The 21,413-nt window shown below is 37.8% G+C and overlaps 2 protein-coding genes across 2 annotated transcripts in view; one reads left to right on the top strand and one right to left on the bottom strand.

Annotated features, from left to right (window-relative positions):
- The first annotated feature begins 1,591 nt into the window (after positions 1–1,591).
- Positions 1,592–8,322, top strand: tsn (translin). The gene is made up of 6 exons (XM_048194097.1): positions 1,592–1,866; positions 2,180–2,273; positions 2,355–2,451; positions 2,562–2,677; positions 2,761–2,840; positions 6,505–8,322. Exons 1-6 carry the CDS (start codon positions 1,801–1,803, stop codon positions 6,733–6,735), a joined length of 684 nt encoding a protein of 227 aa, XP_048050054.1. The 5' UTR covers positions 1,592–1,800; the 3' UTR covers positions 6,736–8,322.
- The window catches only part of si:dkey-91i10.2 (uncharacterized protein LOC555224 homolog), a 30,122-nt gene continuing 17,023 nt past the window's right edge, over positions 8,315–21,413 (bottom strand). The window contains 6 exon segments of the mRNA XM_048194096.1: positions 8,315–10,286; positions 10,289–10,713; positions 12,158–12,303; positions 13,466–14,043; positions 15,266–15,464; positions 17,334–17,517. Coding sequence (XP_048050053.1) covers positions 9,910–10,286; positions 10,289–10,713; positions 12,158–12,303; positions 13,466–14,043; positions 15,266–15,464; positions 17,334–17,517 — 1,909 coding nt within the window. The 3' untranslated portion in view covers positions 8,315–9,909.

Raw genomic sequence — 21,413 nt, 5'->3', positions numbered from 1 at the left:
TAATTAAAAACACAGTAAAAACAGTAATATTGTGAAATATTATTACAATTTAAAATAACTGTTTTCTATTTGAATATATTTGACAAAGTAATTTATTCCTGTGATGCAAAGCTGAATTTTCAGCATCGTTACTCCAGTCTTCAGTGTCACATGATCCTTCAGAAATCATTCTAATATGCTGATCTGCTGCTCAAGAAACATTTAATGTGTACAATTGTACAAAATATTTGTGTACAATATTTTTTTTCAGGATTATTTGATGAATAGAAAGTTCAAAAGAACAGTGTTTATCTGAAATCTAATCTTTTGTAACATTATAAATGTCTTTACTGCCACTTTTGATTGATTTAATGCATCCTTGCTGAATAAAAGTATTCATTTCTTTAATTTCTTTTCAAAAAAATAAAAATAAAAATTCTTACTGACCCCAAACTTTTGAACGGTAGTGTATAATGCTACAGAAGCTTTGTATTTCAGATAAATGCTGTTCTTTTGAACTTTCTATTCATCAAGGAATCCTGAAAAAAAAAAAAAGTACACAACTGTTTTCAACATTGAAAATAATCATAAATGTTTATTGAGCAGCAGATCAGCATATTAGAATGATTTCTGAAGGATCATGTGACACTGAAGACTGGAGTAACGATGCTGAAAATTCAGCTTTGGTCACAGGAATAAATTACTTTGTCAAATATATTTAAATAGTACACAGTTATTTTAAATTGTAATAATATTTCACAATATTACTGTTTTTTACTGTATTTTTAATTAAATAAATGTAGCCTTGGTGAGCAAACGAAACTTCTTTTAAAAACATTCAAAATCTTAGTGGTTCCAAACTTTTGGACTGTACTGTATATATATATATATATTCACAAAATATTCATCACAGAAGAGCAGGAAACCACATCCAGAAAAATGAATGGATCTCTATGGGCCTCTTACCTCTTTTTTTCTAAAACTGTAATTCCTACATGCTTTTTTTCTAACCAACAGATGGCAGAATTCTGCCTCTAACACCTAGATCAATATCCAGAAACAACTCATATTTAATTTAGATCATAATTAGTGTTTTTTTTTTTCCATAAAAAATGTAATATTTCATATGCATGCTAATAGTGTAGTTGAGGAATTTTGCAGTATATAGGTAAATAGGTAAAAAAAAAAAAAAAAAAAAAACAGCATAAATGTAAGATGAGAAGTAAACGGAAACAAAGATATATAATTTTTTATTTGTATATTTTTTGTACAATCGCTCTATAAATGTTTGTGGTCATATTGACACCAAAAACCCCAAGTGTAAACAGGAAACAAGGGACTTATGAGGGTTGATTACGACTATTCTTGTGACTTTGGTTGCTTTGCTGCTGCTGACAGTTCTGATTAACTGCTGTCATTTATTAGTGATTTATCTTGAAGTTAAAATATTATTATTATTATTATTATTATTATATATTTTTTTGAATTGGAAACTAAGCTCTAATTTTGAGAAATATAACTGAATAAAAGAAAGCGTTGGATTTGAGCAAGGCCAGTAGAGGGCGTCTGGATTACCAGAAACATGCATGAAGAGACAAGAGAGACGATCATTACATCATTATAATGCGACGAATCGAGGAAGGGCAGATGTGAATGTGAATGTGCATGCTGATGACTCGAATTATAACTGCAAGGCTGTTTATTTCGCGAGCAAGACAATTAACAATCTCTGTTTACATCTTAACGTTATCTAAATAGTGTATATTTGGAGCAGCTAGTCACAGTGCACAGCGAAAGCGCACAAGAAAAACACATTTGAAGATGTCTGTAACGGAGATGTTTAGCTATATCCAAGGCTTTCTGAGTGCAGATCAAGATATTCGAGAGGTAAACAACTGCACTGACACATAAACTGGCTTTTTGCATCGCAAAATAACTTTACTAAAATGGGTTTTAAGAAGCAACGTGAAGTCCGTTTGAAATGTCATGTACAGTCGCAAAAATTATTGCTAGTATTGTAGTATCATCATATATAATATGTCCTGTCACACAAACATTGGGTAATTGTGGATTAGACTTGATAAAATGCAACAGCTATTAAAGTCTCGACAGAAAGTTCAGCTGATCTCTTTATGAATTTGTGCTGTGTATGATCCATATGTGCTTTTGGCTGACTCATCTTTCTATGTTTTTCCTTTAGGACATAAGAAAAGTTGTCCAAGTTCTGGAGCAGACGGCGAGAGAGATCCTCACTGTTCTTCAAAGTGTCCATCAACCAACTGGTTTCAAAGACAGTAAGACGAGTTAAAATACTTGATCTAAGTCTTTTGATCTACGCAGTGTCTTTTATAATGAGTTTTCATTCTCTCCACCAGTTCCCAGCAAGTGTTTGAAGGCCAGAGAGCTGTTCTGCACTGTGAGAAATCACACTGGAGAGCTAAAAACTAAGTTCCCTGTGGAACAGTACTATCGGTTAGTGTAGATGCCTCTTGCGCTATTTTTTTCCCTCCCAATGACTGAATGATCATGTTTCTAGTCCTGATAATTGTATTAAAGATTGACAGGACCTCACCTTTCCCTAGGTATCATGAACATTGGAGATTTGTTCTTCAGCGTCTTGCCTTCCTTGCAGCTTTTGTGGTATACCTGGAAAGCGAGTCCTTGGTGACACGTGAGGAAGTGGCAAAAATACTTGCCAGTATGTAATGTTCATGTTTATTTATATATCTTCTATAATTGTGTGAGACTATTGTAGATTAAATTTACTTTACATTTATTCAGTTGAAGTCGACAGAGAAAAGGGTTTTCATTTGGATGTTGAAGACTATCTAGCAGGAGTCCTTATTTTGGCCAGTGAGCTGGTAAGTTGTTGTTTTTTCTCTCTCTTAAATTAATTTAGACAAACAATATGATCATTTTTAGCAATAATATTATACCTTTTACTGTATTTAAACATTTAAGTTCACATTAAAGGATTAGTTCACTTTCAAATAAAATTTTCCTGATAATTTACTCACCCCCATGTCATCCAAGATGTTCATGTCCTTCTTTCTTCAGTCGAAAAGAAATTAAGGTTTTTGATGAAAACATTCCAGGATTATTCTCCTTATAGTGGACTTCAATGGCCTCCAAATGGTTGAAGGTCAAAATGACAGTTTCAGTGCAGCTTCAAAGGGCTTTAAAGGATACCAGACGAGGAATAAGGGTCTTATCTAGCGAAATGATCGATCATTTTCCAAAAAAATGTAAATGTATATGCTTTATATAAACAAATGATTGCCTTGCACGTGCTTCCGCCAAAACCGCACTTCCGTATTCTTCAAAAAGCTTACGCTATATGTCCTATAGGGTTGGGTGATGTATACAGTAAAACATTGCGATGGACGATGATATCATCGGGGGTGGGGGGGTACTTAAATACATATAAGTACAAACAAAACAGTACATTTAGAGATTGTAAAATACACACTGATGTATATAGAAGCGGCAATAACAATTCTTTCCATTATAAGTAGAGGACATGTTTTATTCATATCAGATACACATTGTGTAAGTAACTTTAAAATTTACTCTATTCTTCCCCAGTTCACCAGCTTACTTACTTTCATGTATTTCGGGAGAATTGGATGAATTCACATGTTGTAAATCCAACAGAACCTGCGGCACAAACTAACATGGCGGCGCCCATAACGTGTATAGCCAAAGTCCCTTTAAGACAAGTCATTTCACTCGGCGGCCATCTTTGAAACGCCTCTTGGGCATCCTGGGCATCATGCAATCTCTTTGAATGGGGAAACATCAAATTCTCCAAAACTGTTCGCCAACCTTACGATTAAATTTCATATTTGAAATCACCAATGAAATCTAACAACAACCGGCTCATAAATTTAGTTTCTAAACGCTCGAATCATGACAAAAAAAACTATTTTTCAGGCTGGATCAAGCTAATGCGCATGCGCAGACCTCAATGCGCGTCTCGTCGGAGGCGCGCGTCTGACTATTTCTATAGAAACCGGTGATTAACAGCCGCCGAAGTGACGCGATGACTTTACCAGTCGGCGATTGGCTCTTATTTAGAAGGCGGGACTTATTCCGCCATATTGCGCTTTACACTTTCTCCCATTCAAAACAATAGAGGGTATGCACGTGACGTCACCGTCGACTGTTACGACTGCGGTCACGGCCACTGAGTGGCAAAAGACTGAAGGGGCTCGCACACCGGACGCGAAGCTCAGCGCCTCGCCACGTCTTTAAAAGACATAGGACATAGAGGACATACAGCGTAAGCTTTTTGAAGAATACGAAAGTGCGGTTTTGGTGGAACCACTTGGAATGTGATCATTTGTTTATATAAAGCTACACGTTTTGTTGTCTTTTTTCGATTTAATGATGGGTGGAAACAAGCGTTAGGGCTATTCATATAGAACGTGTTAAAAAATGTGAGATGCGAACAGTGGAATGGAGAAAAAATGCAAAGTTTTGAGATGTTTTTTTTTTTTTTTTTTAAGTTTCTTATTTTAACTTGAGCGCCACATTTTTAGAATGCCACAAAAGTCATAAGTGCAATGATCCAACACGTCCATATAGCACATGATTACATAGTAACAACACTGGAAAAGTAGTGCAGTGGAACGTAAGAACATGTTCTGCGTGAACACCATTTAAAGATGTAGTAAGCAATTTCTGAGAAACACTGATATTTGAAATCGACACCCAAACAAACACACCCTTCCCTTCATTGCTCTGCCCCCAAAATAACAAACACGTTATGCAACACAGTCAACGACTAAAAGCTGGTGCATAAGTATGGATGAATCATCAACAACAGCAGCATACAACAGCATATCTTGGTTCTGTGAAACATAGCAAAACCAATGTTAATCATGTATGAAGCAGGAACAGCGCAACCTTGCATCCCTTCCCACTTAAGTCTCTCCAGTGCTGGAAAGCTTTTCTAATATTAACAGGGGTCCTAAAGCTCTTGCCTGATCATAACCCTTCTTTTTCCATTGCTATTCCTCTTGACCTTTTCTCTTTTGTAATGTCTCTCAGCCATCCCTCTTTCTACAGTCTTTCTTCAAATCTCCCTCTTGCTCACTCTCTCTCCTCCCCATCATGAGTGTTGTGGTGCTCGGTGGATCGGTCTGATCAAGCACAATATATATTTTTCCAGCACACACATAGAACAGACATCTAGAAAATATTCACAAAATTGTTTGTTTGGGATTTAAATTTTCAACTGTGTTTCTCAGAAATCACTTTATTCATCTTTTTAAAGGGATTTTTCACCCAGAAATGAACATTCTGTCATCAATTACTTACCCTCAAGTTGTTCCAAACCCATATGAATTTATTTTCTGCTGAACACAAAAGAAGATATTTTGAAGAATGTAGCTAAACAAACAAACAGTTGATGGGCCTCACTGACTTCCATAGTATTTTTTTTTTATAAAAAATAAAGGCCTTCTGAAGTAAAGCGATGTGTTTGTGTAAAAAAAAAAAGTTATGAAGTAAAATATCTTGCTTCCACCAGACCACCTTCCATATTCAACGTACAAAGCAAGTGTAAAACTCTTGCAGTTCAAAAAGCTTACGCTGCATCCTACGCCTTCCCTATTCAACTTACGGAAAAAGTGTAACTGACGCGACACCGGTTTACACGTTGGTCAGAACAGAAAGTGGTCTGGCAGAAGCTAGATATTTTACTTCATAACTTCTTAAAGGGTTAGTTCACCCAAAAATGAAAATAATGTCATTTATTACTTACCCTCATGCCGTTCCACACCAGTAAGACCTTCGTTAATCTTCGGAACACAAATTGAGATATTTTAGTTGAAATCCAATGGCTCAGGAGGCCTTCATAGGGAGCAATGACATTTCCTCTCTCAGGATCCATAAAGGTACTAAAAACATATTTAAATCAGTTAATGTGAGTACAGTGGCTCAATATTAATATTATAAAGCGACGAGAATATTTTTGGTGCGCCAAAAAAAACAAAATAACGACTTATTTAGTGATGGCCGATTTCAAAACACTGCTTCAGGAAGCATCGGATCATAAATTAATCAGTGTATCGAATCTGCTGTTCGGAGTGCCAAAGTCACGTGATTTCAGCCGTTGGCAGTTTGACACGCGATCTGAATCATGATTCGATACACTGATTCATTTTTGCTCTGATGCTTCATGAATATGGATTTTTTTTTTTTTACACAAATGCATTGCTTCGCTTCAGAAGGCCTTTATTAACCCCCCAGAGCCGAGTGGAGTTTGTTTATGATGGATGGATGTGGATGGAAGCACTTTCTTCAGCTCATACTCGTGACCACTCACTGCCATTATAAAACCCTGATGCATCCGAGCATTTATTAAAATATCTCAGATTGTGTTCATCAGAAAGAAGAAAGTCATATACGCCTCCTTTAATGATACCAGTGCCATTTTTAGACATTAGTGTATTTTGTGTGACCTTCTTGATGTGAAACAAATTAAAAACACAATGTACCTTGTGCATTTTCTTCATTTAGTCCAGGCTGGCAGTGAACAGCGTGACCGCAGGGGATTATGGACGTCCGCTTAGGATCTCAAACTTTATCAATGAACTCGACTCTGGCTTTCGCTTACTCAACTTAAAAAACGACCCTCTTCGCAAGCGCTATGACGGCCTCAAGTACGATGTGAAAAAGATCGAAGAGGTGGTGTACGACCTTTCCATCCGAGGCCTTGCCAAGGAGCAGGAGACTGGAGGAGATAAGTAGAGCCGGCGTGGGAACGCAAGAGGCCGCTAGGCACTACCCTGGCTTGGATTCTCCACGACTGGAAGAGTGGTTAAACTTGTCAGTGCAGATGGTCAGAGGAGGAGGAGGAGGAGGAGGAAAGAGATTGGAGGTTTTGAAGCCCTTACCAGGACAGAGATCAGTTCAGGTTTTATTGGGAAGATCTTCTCTTTCTTACTTCTGTTGAGAAATGTTTATGTACATATGCATTTGTTTGTCTGTTATTTTTGATTGGATGTTTTTTTTACTAGTATTGATTGCTTTTGTCTTGGCCATCTCTCTTGTGAATCATTGTACAGTCAAACAAGAAAGAAAAAAACTTTTTGGGGGGGAGATATTTAAGAATAAACACTGAAATATTGATGAAGAGAAGGAAATGATGGTAAATGCTGTTAGAAACAGAAGTTCTGTGCCTGTTTTGTTGCTTTCTGACCAGTAAAGACATCAAGACATTTTCTTGATGTTGACCTACACAAATATTACAAATGACATACACTGATTCATTAGACTGAGTTTTCTACACACATGGCACTTTTCTTGAATGTAACCTTGACTAAATCACATGTTTATGGTATCTTGCTAAGGTGTACATGAAGATAGTTGATAAACCTGTGCCAAAAATGTTTAGTTTCATACTGTAAAGACATCTTCAGTCTGTATATCATCTGAGCTTCTTAAAGCACCAGTTTGCCTTTCGGTGCCATATTTACACTTTCATGTATTACTCCCTTTAAAGAGCTGGTTCATCCAAAAATCAAAGTAATGTCATCATTTACGCATCCTCTTGTCGCTCCAAACCTGTTTGACTGACTTCTGCAAAACATAGAAGATAATTTTGAATATTTCTTTGTCCATACAAAGTCAAAAGGGTCCAAGTGTTGTTTTGGACCCCACTGACTTTCATTACATTGACCAAAACAGTGGAAACATTTTTCAAAACATCTTCTATTGTGATGCACAGAAGAAAGTCATACAGGTTTGGACCGGCATGAGGACAGAATTTTCACATTTGGATCAAAAAGTTCAAAGTGTTTTCTTGCTGTACATTTTTAACCACTTATCACTTCTACTTTTCAGTTTATATGTTCCTTTCCTTTTGTTCTGGATGTTGTTGCATGCTGAACTCCACCTGCATTGTGTCATATCAGGAAGAGCTTTTGGAAAATAACACTAAAACCTTCCAAGCAAATGTTTCAAAGAGCAAACTGACAGTGCATTTGTTTTCCTTTGTAAAGATTTATGGGAATTTTTATGTTCCTACCTATTTTGCTTGTGGATTCTCTGTGTTGACTTTTTTTATCGCTCTTCTAGTTGTGTGTTCTTTGTGGGTGCATGTTTTATCTGCTCTTTCAGTGTTTTTTGGGGGGGGCTTTTACTTAAAATGATTCCTAGTAATTATCAGCAATAATGGTTTGTATTCTTTGTTTATTCGCAAAGATAGATTTCTATCTGACAGTATTTGCATTTGAAATGCCCGTTCATGTGGTGGTTCAATGGGGAAATTATTTGCTTGTTCAATAACGTTGTGTCATTGGGAATAAAGTTCTCAGAAAACATGGAGTCAGTTAAGAGAGATGGATACTTGTCATTTTTAATTGCATTTCACAATATTTTACACAACAAAAAAATATTAAATTAGGATTTTTAAGAATGGAAAAAAAGTATTTAACAGCTCGATTGGTCTCAGTTAAAAGTAAAATTTCTGACAAAGTTCTCTGGCAGGTTCAACTCTTCTTTTCATTGTGTAATGTGGAAGCTATGGTATTTCTAACAGTATCAATGCCATTGGAAAAACAGTAAATATTCATGGATTCAATATTCACCTAAATGCCAAAATCCAGTGATAGGCGACATATCTATCCATTAGTATTGACTTTAAACATACAGAGAGAGACCAGAATGACTGGGTGAATGTGGTTGATGGCTATTGCTCAAGTCAACTGTGGTTAATTTTCTCTTAAAGCTCAAATAATCTTTAAAACAAAGTACAGTAAAGCTTTGTAAACGGCAGAACAACGTCCTCGCTCCGGTTTTAGGACCTTCATATTAAAGTGCATCAAACAAAAACAGGTAACATTTAGCGAGTTGTCGTAGAGCACAGTTCGTAAATCAATGGGAAAGTTGGAATATTATAGCAGCTACTGAAAAATAATCTTTTTCTCAATCATTTGACATAAGGCCCGATTTTTAGGTAAACGTAGAGGGAAAACTTGAACAAATAGTACAACAGACTCATTTAGTATCAAATAAACAAAGGCACATATTTTCTCCCCCTCAAAGATTACAAAGGAAAGCAACGTCGTTATTATAAACTACATAATTTTGGGGGGAAAACATCTAACTGACATTTTCTAATTCAGGATCTGGCCACAGATGGTTTCAGCACAACCATTAATGTGGCAATACTTGATGCTTAGACTGATGCTACACCCTCATTTATGGAGAAAAAAAATACCAAAAAATGTTTTGTTACATCACTGATCACAAGAATATGGGTACCTGTGAATAAAAACAGCTTTACTGCCGCTACATAATACAATGAATATTATTGCTGTTTTGTAAACCAGCACAGTGATACAAAAATGAGAACTGCTCCTGGATGGCAGTGGGAATAGTTGCTAACGGAAGAGAGAGAAGAAGAGGAAGAGGGAATTACAATGGTGTGGAAACAAAACAGCTTTATCCCAGTCTTCACACAAAACACAGGTATCCACTCTGTAGTACATACTAAAAAGTCCATCCAATCAAAACATGTTCCCTCATGCTTATCACAAAAACCATTTCACAACTGAAAACGTTTCTTCTCAGTCGCAAACTAGTTGTACAATCAGTGTTTTACAAGTGCAGCAGTGAGGCACCTAACAAGGCCCTCATTTTGGTATGCCGAAGGGCATTACTTTTTGCTTGACAGTGGATTTTTCCTCTTCCCAAATGTCATTTGCTTGCTTTCCACTCATACAAAGTGCCCCTTTTGGTCTATATTAATATTCAGTCTTTTAAATCACAGTAAAACCTTGCAATTTAAAAGTCCATTGGTGGAGAAACATTTAATCAGATCTGATTCCGCCACACAAATACTGTTTTCTCAACAAAATATTGATTTTTCTTAAATTATTGTTTACATCAGAGTTACGCTGGAAAGGGATGAGGGATGTCTCAGGACCGGCTCTGGGTCGTGTTAATCATGATATTAGGGAGAGCGTTGCGTCGTTTTCTCCAGGATCCCAGATCACAAGCATATCTCTTGACCTGTCGAAACCACTGCTGAGTGCGAGGTTTGTCGGAGGCACGGAAAACGAAGGCCTCACGTCGGATGTCCAGCACCTCAAAGGTGTCTTCACAGTCGGGGTCGGCGGACACCACACAGTTCGCCAGACAGATGGGCTCCCGTAACACAGCGAACTTCCCGCTGCTCTTGTCCTTGATGAGCACCAGTACACCGTCCTGCACCGTCTCCGAGGTCTCCAGACTCCCATCGGTCACCAAGTCTGCGGCGCGCAGGGTGCGTACCATGAGTAAACTCTGAACGTTCTGAATTTGAGGGACTTACTTCCCTTCTTGAGCCACTGGCCATCGGCGGGCTGCGCCAGCTGGAGCGGCCCCTCCATGATGAAGCGCGTGCTCTCTCGCGTCCAGCCCACCGTCTTCATCGACAGCTCTCTCATCTCAATGTTGATGACCTCTCGGTTCTTGCGGCTGTCGCGCCGGAAAGAACGCAAGGACCATGTGGCGGTCCCCTCCTGTTTGGTCTTCATGTTGATGTGCTCTAGATGGGACTCCACGCGGCTCTTGGCTTCTTTTAAGCGGGAATAGTCCGGATGACACTCGTTGGTGGCCTTGCTGATGCGACTCAGCAGCAATGGGTACTTGGTCACACGCTGAAGAGGCGCCATGAGGAAGGAGCGCAGGTTCATGCGCCTGAGCGCAGTGTTGTCGTTCTGGGACACGTCGAGGAAAATCCTGAAGGATGTAAGGGAGGAAACATAAACGTGACAATTAAGAGACTTCCTTCTAATGACATACACTACTGTTCAAATGTTTGGTGTCAGAAGGATTTTTCAGCTTTGCCATCACAGGAATAAATTACATTTTAAAAAATATTAAAATAGAAAATGGTTATTTTAAAGTGATAGTTCACCCAAAAATTTATATTATTTCATGATTTACTCACCCTTAAACCATTCTAGGTGTATATGACCATCTTCTTTGAGACGAACACAATCAGAGATATATTTAAAAATATCCTTAGTCCTCCAATGTTTATAATGGTTGTGAATGGGGGCCCGTATTTTGATAAAAAAAAAGAAGTAATCCATACGACTCCAGGGGGTTAATAAAGGCCTTCTGAAGCGAAGCGTTCCTTTTTTGTAAGAAAAATATCCATATTTAAACCATTATAAATTTAAATAACTAGCTTCCAGGCGGATGACCGTACGCAGAATGCGTAAATCGACTTTAGTAATCCTCTGGTGTGATGTATGATGCAGGATATAGGAGTATTGTAAGCTTAAACACCTCTAGCTGTGCAACAAATTTAAGCTCCACTTCTCTTATATCGGAATCCTCCGGATTATGAATATTTTAAAATATAAATTGTGTTCGTCTGAAAGAAGATAGTCATTTACACCAAAAATCTTACAAACTCCAAACTTTTGAACGGTATTGTATATTGTATACATAAGATTGGTAACATTTTCAAAATGGGGGCTGTCACTTCCTTTTTGAAAGTTCTTCTCAAGTAAAGTTGTAACAATGTATGAAGGAAGGAAGACGTCTCACCTAATTCATTAGTAGTGTGCTACAAATCTGATTGTCACTTCACTCTTACCATAAAATATTTAAAACACATCAGCAGGGCACAAGAAAGGATGGGCAGATGGCAGAGTAGCCAGTGTGCAAGAATTTTAGGCTAGTTCACTGTCACTTGCCCCTTTGGTTTCTATTGCATTAATTGATGTACATGTGCCTTCCTTGTGGGTGCAAATTTTTTGTGCTGATTTAAGTATATCACCAAGTTATCTAGCTAGTTAAATAAACAAAGTAAACTATAACATTATGCCTTTGTTTTCCAGTAAAAGTTAGTTTTAAATGATTACTGTATTATTTCCAGTTATTATTGCAAAATAAAAAATTAATAAATTATTAGGTACAGGTGGTAATAGTGGTTGTACCACATTACAACCACTTAACATAATGAAAAATAGAATATTGCATTAAAAACATACATTTGTTAAAATATTTTTTAAAATTATTTTTTTAATGGTGGGGCCAGTCAAAATATTGATAGTGCATGTACAATATGAGCCCTGGTTAGAATTACATTTGAAAAGACCTACTAAACACTGAATGGCAGAGGATAATCTAAAAGTACTTTCTAAAGCAATAGAGAATGTAATATGTGTACCTAAGAAGCTCTTTTTCTTTCTCCAGAGTGTTGAGCATGTTGACAGATGTGGACTGCTGCAGGCAGTAGGTTTGAAATGCTGGAAGCATATTGACAAACTCCAAGAAGATTTCTCCAATGCACACAGTCTGCAGGTCCTCATCGCCCTGTATAAAGACAGTCACCATTCAATTTAGGTTACCTGGCTCATATACTTGTAAAATGTTACAATTTTAAGCATTTAAATTCAATTTAGAATAAAATAATGACAGACTGAGTAATGCCATGTGGAAATTCTAACATAAATTTAAATGTAAATATGGATTATTATGAATAATAAAACATTTTATAACATTATACATCACAGTAGTGATCACCGATGTAGGTTTTTCAATGCAGATATCAAGAGCTGCCAAAGCTGCATTTATTTGATCAAGAATACAGTAAAAACAGTGATATTGTGAAATATTAGTACAATTTAAAACAACAGTTTTCTATTTTAATATATTTAAAAAGTGTATTTTATTCCAGTGATGGCAAAGCTGAATTTTCAAACTTGAGTGCCACATGATCGTTCAGAAATCATTTTAATATGCTGATTTGGTGCTTAAGAAATATTTCTTATTATTATAAATGTTGAAAACAGTTGTGCTGCTGAATATTTTTTGAGAAAAATATTTTTCAGGATTATTTGATGAACATTATAAATGTCTTTAAAGGTGCTAAAGAGGATGTTTTGTTTTATACATTTTTGCAATATTATTTGAAACTTGTCTTTACTAACTGATAAAAGACTGTTTATTAGGTGCACTGAAAGGAATAATATTAATATACATCATCTGTGCACGAGGTAGGGCCTTAAAAACATCAGACCAATCGTTTACGTGATCATCGCGTAAACGATTGGCCCTCTGGCTTGTCAATCACTGCCATGACGTTCCTTGTGCGAGACGAGCGCGGCTGTGCGCTCCAGTAACTTTCCACACTCCACAGGTGCCGCATGCAATGTTTTTGTCAGGAGACAGGAGTAACAACTGCAGATTATGAGTTACCTGCGGTGAGTCCGACATAATGAATCCACTAACACGACACAGCGAATGCCGGTGGTAAACACTCGTGTTCCAATACTCGTGCACGAGTTTTGGGAGGCGTTCCCTTGAAATGAGCTGTGAAGGAGGGGGTTGTTCTTACGCATGCGCTCATTTCAAAAACTCAGTAACAGTCTTTGGTTTCTCAGTCGACGAAAAGATCCTCTTTAGCACCTTTAAATACAGTTTTGATCAATTTAAATCATCCTTGCTGAATATATCTACCACTAGTGCTCCATACCTGATCAAACGCCTGATCAATGCTGTCCTGCAGATGCTCTGTGAACCTGTCATTGACATCAATGAGCTCTTGAACATTGCTAAAGACCACGGCCAGCTGCTCTGCTGTGAGCAGCCCTGCACTCTGCATGGGGCAGTAAAACTCTTCCTTGATGATGCGCAGGTCCTCTCCATAACTTGACTCCGTGTTGAGAAACTCCAGGATGGCTTCTTTGCGCTCAGTGCGCAGCTTGGAGCAACGTTCGCACATGCCCTCCCCGTGGGCACCCTCTTTGTGCCCACAATCGGGACAGGGCTGCTGAACCTCCCAGGTCCTGAGGGATGGCGAGGGTCTCCTCCAGCCCCGAGCCAATCCAGGGCCGATGCCGCTGTCCACGCGTTCTACCTCAGCTCCTGCACTGTGGCGGGCACGGCGGGGCTCTTCCTCGTCTTCGCGCTCATCGCTCAACCCTACGACACCACTGTCTGCGCTCAGGCTGCTGATGGTACTCCAGCGGTGCTGTGCTGTGCGGCTCACACCCAGGCCCCTGCTCCTCTCCTCACCTCTGGGCTCTGAGCGGCCCCTGGCTGTGCCTGGCACTGATGACAAAGAACAAACAAACGTCAGGAGATCAGCTCTCAGAATTTCATAACAACACTAACACTAATAATTTTGTGATAATCAAAAAAATAATAATAAAATAATGTAAGAACTCTTTAAAATGTCTGTTTTTAAAGTCATATAAATTGGAACAGTATAATAAGTACAGAAAAAACAATAAAACATTTTTAAAAGACAATGCATTTGAGGTGTTTTAAACTTTTGAGTTATACAATAAAAGTAAATTTACACAGAGTATAAATAGTGGATAGTGTTAGTATACACTGCTGTTCAAAAACAGTAATATTATGATATATTAATCCAATTTAAAATTTAAATGTTTTCTATTTTAATATATTTAAAAATGTAATTTACTCCTGTGATGCAAAGCTGAATTTTCAGCATTACTCCAGTCTTCAGTGTCACATGATCCTTCAGAAATCATTCTAATATGCCGATTTAGTGCTCATGAACTTATTGTTGAAAACAGTTGTGCTGCTTAATATTTTGGTCAAAACTGTCATCTTATTTAAACTGTCAAATTATTTTCATGTTACAATAACTGATAAATGACGATAAACATACAATAAATACCTACTAATCTGCATCTATATGTAAAAAAAGAAAAAATTATGAAAGTTCCATTGGAAATCTGCTATTACAAATTGTACTGTTTGAAATAAAAAAATAACAGAGGATGGACCTAGAGGATAGAGATCAGAGTTAAATATTTGCCATAATCTACTGCTATTCCTTTTAAGATTTTAAGTGCAACATGATGATCTAAATCTTTAGGCAAAAACAATTACATATCCAATTTCTGGTGATACCAGTATGTTATATCAGAAATAAAAGCAACCAATATGGTGCTGACATACTGTGCACCCCTAATTCGGTTCAAGATATGCATTTGATAGTTGCCTTTAAGTCTAAAAACACAAACAAAACAGACACTGAGTATGGATGCTGCAGTGCAGAAAGATAAAAGCAGACCTCAGGGTAGAGGTCATGCATGTGACGGCACTACAGTAAGAGCCACCTAAGGCCAGGTTTTAGTAATACCAGAGTCTCGTGATAACAACCAATGTGATATCCTTGGGTTACATTCAAAGCCAAAAAATTATTTTAAATGAAGTATTGTCAGAACAAAACTAGGACAAGAGTTAATTTACTTACAGCAAAAACTGTGAGCAAAGCTGAGTGCAGTTGAAAGAGTCTTACCACTGTCCCTCTCTCTGCGGTGAATGTGCAAACGTGCCGCGGCGGCGATCTTCATCTCCAGCTGCTTACGCTTGGTGGCGTCTGCAGGCATGGGGTCGCTGTAGTGGGGCCGCAGGCGGCACTCACGCTGGGCCCTCACTGACTCCGCCAGCTCATAGGCCGCGTCTGAGCTGGAGCGTCTGCAGCCCGCCCCAGAAACCTGCCGATAGGATGGACATCGGTTTATCAACAGTGCACATGGCAGAGCAATGGTATAAAATATATTTGTGTGTGTGTAAGGGGAGAGGTTAACAGTGTAAAACTTCAATGAAGGCAGATTTGATCTCTAAGCACATATGAGTATTAATGGAACCGCTAACTGTTTCAGACATCGATCAGAGTCACTGCATTACAGTACATCCAAAGGGTGTTACATTACCAAAGCTTTTAATATATTGTGGTGGTAAGTGGAAATTTCCATGCCCATTTACTGTTCATAAAGACTATTGACAGACTATATGCTCTGTGGCTAACGGCTATTGCTACACTGTTGGAGAGATTTATAAAGAATTAAGTTGTGTTTATGCATTATACAGACTGCAAGTGTTTAAAAAATGAAAATAGCGACGGCTCTTGTCTCTGTGAATACAGTAAGAAACGATGGTAACTTTAACCTCATTTAACAGTACATTAACAACATGCTAACGAAACTTTTAGAAAGACAATTTACAAATATCAGTAAAAATATCATGCTATCATGGATTATGTCAGTTATTATTGCTCCATCTGCCATTTTTCGCTGTTGTTCTTGCTTACCTAGTCTGATGATTCGGCTGTGTGCAGCTCCAGACGTTAACTGGCTGCCCTTGTCTAATGCCTTTTATAATGTTGGGAACATCATGGGCTGGCATTATGCAAATATTGGGGGCATACACCCCGACTGTTACGTAACAGTCGGTGTTATGTTGGGATTCGCCTGTTCTTCGGAGGTCGTTTAAACAAATGAGATTTATATAAGAAGGAGGAAACAATGGGGTTTGAGACTCACTGTATGTCTTTTCCATGTACTGAACTCTTGTTATTTAACTATGCCAAGGTAAATTCAATTTTTGAATCAAGGGCACCTTTAATATTATTAAATTAAAAAAATTGGGATGTTACATTTCCTGACACAGCTGTCCTTTTCAGCTGAAATCACAAAGATTTGTTTGACTCATCCCTTCAACCACCTGTAATACTTGAGACTTTTCATGATCCAATGAAGGTAAAATCAGTTCAATCATTTTATTTTCAACTGTAAATACCTATTTCACTCAACAATACAGCACAGCGCGGAAGTCAAATGTGTTGTCAATGGTCTCGGGTTGACTTTAAAAGTGTTCACACTGACTGGATCAGCCTAAACAGAATTGATAACACCTCTGAAACAATAGAAATCTATTCCAAAATGATGCATCACTAAGTCAGTACATAGTGTTTCAGTTGCATCTGATAGAAAACACAACCTATGCCGTAAAACCCTCAAAAGGTCACTCGATAGCATTAGGTTCTCAAGCGTTATCAATGTACAAGAAACAAGACACCATGGCTTCAGGTGACGTACAGAATAAATAATAAGGGAGCAGTTATCTTAATTAAAAACACTGAAATGCAAAGACAGAAGAAGCATCTGTGCGCAGCGGCTGACCAATCAATCGTAGCAACATTGTACATGAATGCCAGCATTCTTCCATATCACCCTTAACCTTATAAACATGCAGCCAGTCAAATGGCATGAATGAACGTGGCGCAATAAAGACCCGGTCGGCATCTCAAGCAGCAGGGGCAGGACACACAACCTGACAAACAGAGGAACAGAAAGCAGTTACCACCATGAAACCTGGCTCTAATCCTCCCTGCGTGTTGCTCTTAGCTGCGGCTCTGTGCGCTCCGCTGCATGTCTGCAGTCGCCTCTACCGTGCAGATTCCCCTGCATCCTCAGCCTCCCATGCGCCCTGAACACGCTCGCATGCATGCATGACAGAGTCGCTGCTGTCTTCACTCAGAAGTGATATTCAGAGATGTGCAAGTGTGAGAGAGAATTCCTTACGCATTCTGTTGCCGCTTTCCCCTGTTGTCCCGTGGGCTCTGTGCAAGCCTCCTCTCCGCAGGCCGACGTTGTCATGGCAACGTGGGCAGATTGATGGCTGGACTGGGGAGCGGTGATGTCAGTGACGTCATTCTGCTCACGCGACAATCGGACGGGAGTCTCGGCTGCAATCTCTGCACTGCAGCTGGGGCAGCGAGGGAGAGAGAACACAAAGACAGGAAAATGGGAGTGTTAAATTGGAATTAAAATTCCTGATTCTGCGCTTGTACGCGTGCCGTGCGGTCAACCCCCACCCCTCTAGGGAGGACCGGTGCCCTCAGACCAGAGGGGCTCAGGGTGGACAGCAATTAGACGCATCAATTCACATTAACACCTGAACTCCTCACTACAGGCTTCCGAATTGGAACAAGCACAATCGATCTTTTAGATTCCGTTGTGTGTGTGTGTGAGCGCGAAGTAGAAAAGGAGCTTATGTATCTGTGAATGACCCCACACATGATGAATAAATAACAGCACATAACAAGTAAAACTATGCAAGATCTGTGTAAGATAATGCGAATTGATTTTTTAATGGAATATGTGGTGAATTTTAGTTTTCTAAACCAAATGCAATTTTATTTTTTGCATTTTGTTTTTGAATTTTTTTTTGTTTAGGCATAAATCAATCCTAAAACATTTTGTAAGATAAGTAAGACTTTGTTTTTTGAGAATATAAATTGTAAAAACTTGATTCAACGTATCGTACATAATTCTACGATAACATTATAATTATCGTACATAATTTTGCTTCTCAGGTACCGTAAATGTGCTGTACACTAAACATTCAAAATCTTGGGGTAAGTAATAATTTTGTTTTTAAAAGAAATTAATACTTTTATTCAGCAAGGACACATTAAATTGATAAAAAAAGTGACAGAAAAGAAATTTCTATTTCGAATAATCCTGAACCAATCTATCACAACTTCCACAAAAATATTAAGCAGCACAACATCTTTCGAGATTGATGACAAAAATAAAAAAATGTTTCTTTAGCAGCAAATCAGCATATTAGAATGATTTCTGAAGGATCATGTGACCCTGAGGACTGGAGTAATGATGCATCTTAACCTATATATATATATATATATATATATATATATATATATATATATATATATATATATGCTGTCAAAATCGATTAATCGGATATATTTATATTTCACAATTTGATTTTTTTTTTACTGTATTTTTGATTAAATAAATGCAACCTTGGTGAGCATTCAAACACATTAAAAACCAATTAAAATATAGTGATTAAGGAAATATTTTCTGCAGTGTATCAAATCAAAGACATGAAAGACTAATATTAAGATTTGTAATGCATGTGTGAATGATTGCTGTGCATTCACTGTTGAATAAACAGACTTATAAACATATTAATCAGCTGTTTGCCTCAGCCATTGTTCATATACAGACATCGCATAGGTTTAAAAACAGGTGTTTTGATTGATTTGTTATAAGCTCTTAATTGCCTCTTCCACATCACTTCCATCTTCTTTAATGCTTCAGTACCTCAATATCTGATAATGCTGCACTCATTACTGTCATAAATTTGCATAGATGTCATCTTAGAATAGTGCTGACAGCACAACCATGAGCTCTGAAGCATTAAAAAAAAACACACACAAAGACAAAGAAGCCTTGACATCTCACTAAGAAAAGAAGGATCAATTGGAAAAGAAGAATCACAAAATGCTGATGTTAATGTTTGGTGTGTCTAATGTCATTTTTAATTCGAACAATAAAATGTGGAAGAGTTCATTCACAAACCTGTAGCCGTGGACTGACAGTAATTACTATCCCGCTCTGAAAGAAGCAATAAAACCAATGTCTTTCACACGTGAATGAAATTGTCATTAAAGCATTGCAGATATATTACCTGTCATTTCAACAGTGCTGTGGGAATTCATTCACTGAATGTTTACCCCTAAATTATTTTAGAATTTATTATGTCACTTAAAGACGCTTATTCCAGTGTATTGTCAGGCATTGATAAAAGCACTTTCATTTAAAGGTACAATGTGCATCCTGTCCAAGAATACTGACTCAACTAATCTATAAAAATTACATCAACACCATGATAAAAAGATGCCCATGATGTATCAGGACAATAAGCTTCCTGTGAAATGTTCATCTATTTTAGTCAAAGAAATGAAGTGGCTGGAAGCTTAAATAAGAACATTGCCTTGTTCTTCTTCCTTCTATCAAGCAGACAATAAATGAAAATAACTATATAAAAGTCTCATAAAAAGACCTGGAAGCCCCCGGGCTGCTCTGTAGTAAATGAATACCCACACTTGAGGCACTACGGTACAGCTGGGATATTGGATGTTATATTTAGACGGTTCGCAGCCTGGATTGAACTCCTGCCCTGGAGGAACATAACATTAGAGAAAGGCTCTGTAATGTCGAAAAGCCTCTGACGCACCCGCAATTAAGCTCTGTACTATGTCTGGAGCAAATGCAGCTGAAGGAAAATCTATACGGATTTATGCATCCATGCTAAATTTGAGCAGACTGTCAGGGCCAGAGTTATGTGCTGTTATGTTAATCAAATTCCTGTCAGGTTTGCATATTTTACACTCGAGTGAGATGTGTAAAACATGCTGTTGGTGGACAGGTGTGAACCAGAAAACCGCCACAGCACAACACAACCACTGAAGAATCCGTGTAATACAGTTACTGCCGGTGTGATTCAATGGGGAATTAATGTGGTTTATTGCTATAGCATTCAGTCCTTTACCTTTGGTTGTTGCGACTACAAAAATTTGGTTCTTTATCTTTGTTTTCCAGTAATAATATGCATGCATAAAACAAAATAAATTTCCCTGAAGCTTTAACAAAATGTAATCAAGTTTATACTTAAAACTAGTTAAAAAGCTGGGTTGTAATTTTATACTGGAAAACAAGACAAAGATACTGGTTATTACAGGATATTTAATAGAATTTCTAATAGCCATGTTCTTACATTCCTGATGTAGCTAAACCTGCTAATCATCACAGAATATGCCACTATATGCAAATATCACATCTGCTATTGTGTGCCTGGCATAAATGAAGACATTTAGAATCACATCAGTAATGATACATTGACTCTCTTTCCATGTATACAAGCTGTGCAAAGATGCTGGAATAAATCAATACCAACACAAGTACTGATGAAAACACTGCTGGATTCATTTTCACAGTTAACAAGCAAAACTGATAACCAAGAGATACACTGTTCCAGCTAATGTCCATTTTTACTCATGCTAATTTTCCCATTTAAACTCTAAATGATAAGTGACATGGTATGGAAATATTTGCAAATATTAGAGATATTTCCCCGATTTCAATATAATGGAAGACCTGGATTTTAATCCTGCCTAGGTCATGTTCCCACTTCCCATCCCATTCCCTTTTCTTTGCCCCTGATTTAAGGTCTCTCTCTTTGTTGTTTATCAATAAAATGTGGCAAGAACTGAAGAATTCAAGTTTATAATCTGTCGAAGAAGACATGAAATGGAAATTTACCCAATCTATTCTCTAAATGCATCTTAATTATCATCCAGGAATAAGTTTCATTCAAAATATCATAACTTGATCTTCCATTGAAACAACAGACTTCTCTCCTGTGGAGTATGCCTGGCTTCTCCACTAATTTTGTCCACTTAAACCCCCCCCTTACTTACAAACAACCTCAAGCTCACATTCAGATCTTCCTCCATCCAGTCATCAACCAATGGATAGAACCAAGTAGTGTTGTCAAAAGTACTGACCGCCATCCCAAGTCGGTATTGAAATTTTAAAAATGTGACATTTTGAGTGCTGTTGTGTGGATTCGTAAACACCTCTGATTAACCCATTGTGTTCTCGCACTCAACATATATGTCTATGATGGGCTACAATGATCAACTCATGGAAGTGTTTGAATTTGAAAGCGTTTTCAAAGCAGGAGCGTTTGAAAACAGGCGTCTATCAGCGGACCGGTCCACGATAGACACCTGCTTTCAAACGCTCCTGTGTGTGTTTGTGTAAGTCTATTTACAACATGTTTTTGAA

The sequence above is a fragment of the Megalobrama amblycephala genome, linkage group LG6, assembly GCF_018812025.1.
Source record: "Megalobrama amblycephala isolate DHTTF-2021 linkage group LG6, ASM1881202v1, whole genome shotgun sequence".
In the NCBI taxonomy this organism is placed as follows: Eukaryota; Metazoa; Chordata; class Actinopteri; order Cypriniformes; family Xenocyprididae; genus Megalobrama; species Megalobrama amblycephala.
Note: the sequence above shows the minus strand (reverse complement) of the source record. Positions and strands in the feature narration are given on the sequence as shown.

Bases quoted from the DNA above. Each gene is read 5' to 3' on its own strand.
- tsn (XM_048194097.1), top strand. From the start codon at position 1,801: ATGTCTGTAACGGAGATGTTTAGCTATATCCAAGGCTTTCTGAGTGCA. The intron at 2,274-2,354 runs GTAAGACGAGTT...TCTCTCCACCAG, and splicing joins ACCAACTGGTTTCAAAGACA to TTCCCAGCAAGTGTTTGAAG. The intron at 2,841-6,504 runs GTAAGTTGTTGT...TTCTTCATTTAG, and splicing joins TTATTTTGGCCAGTGAGCTG to TCCAGGCTGGCAGTGAACAG.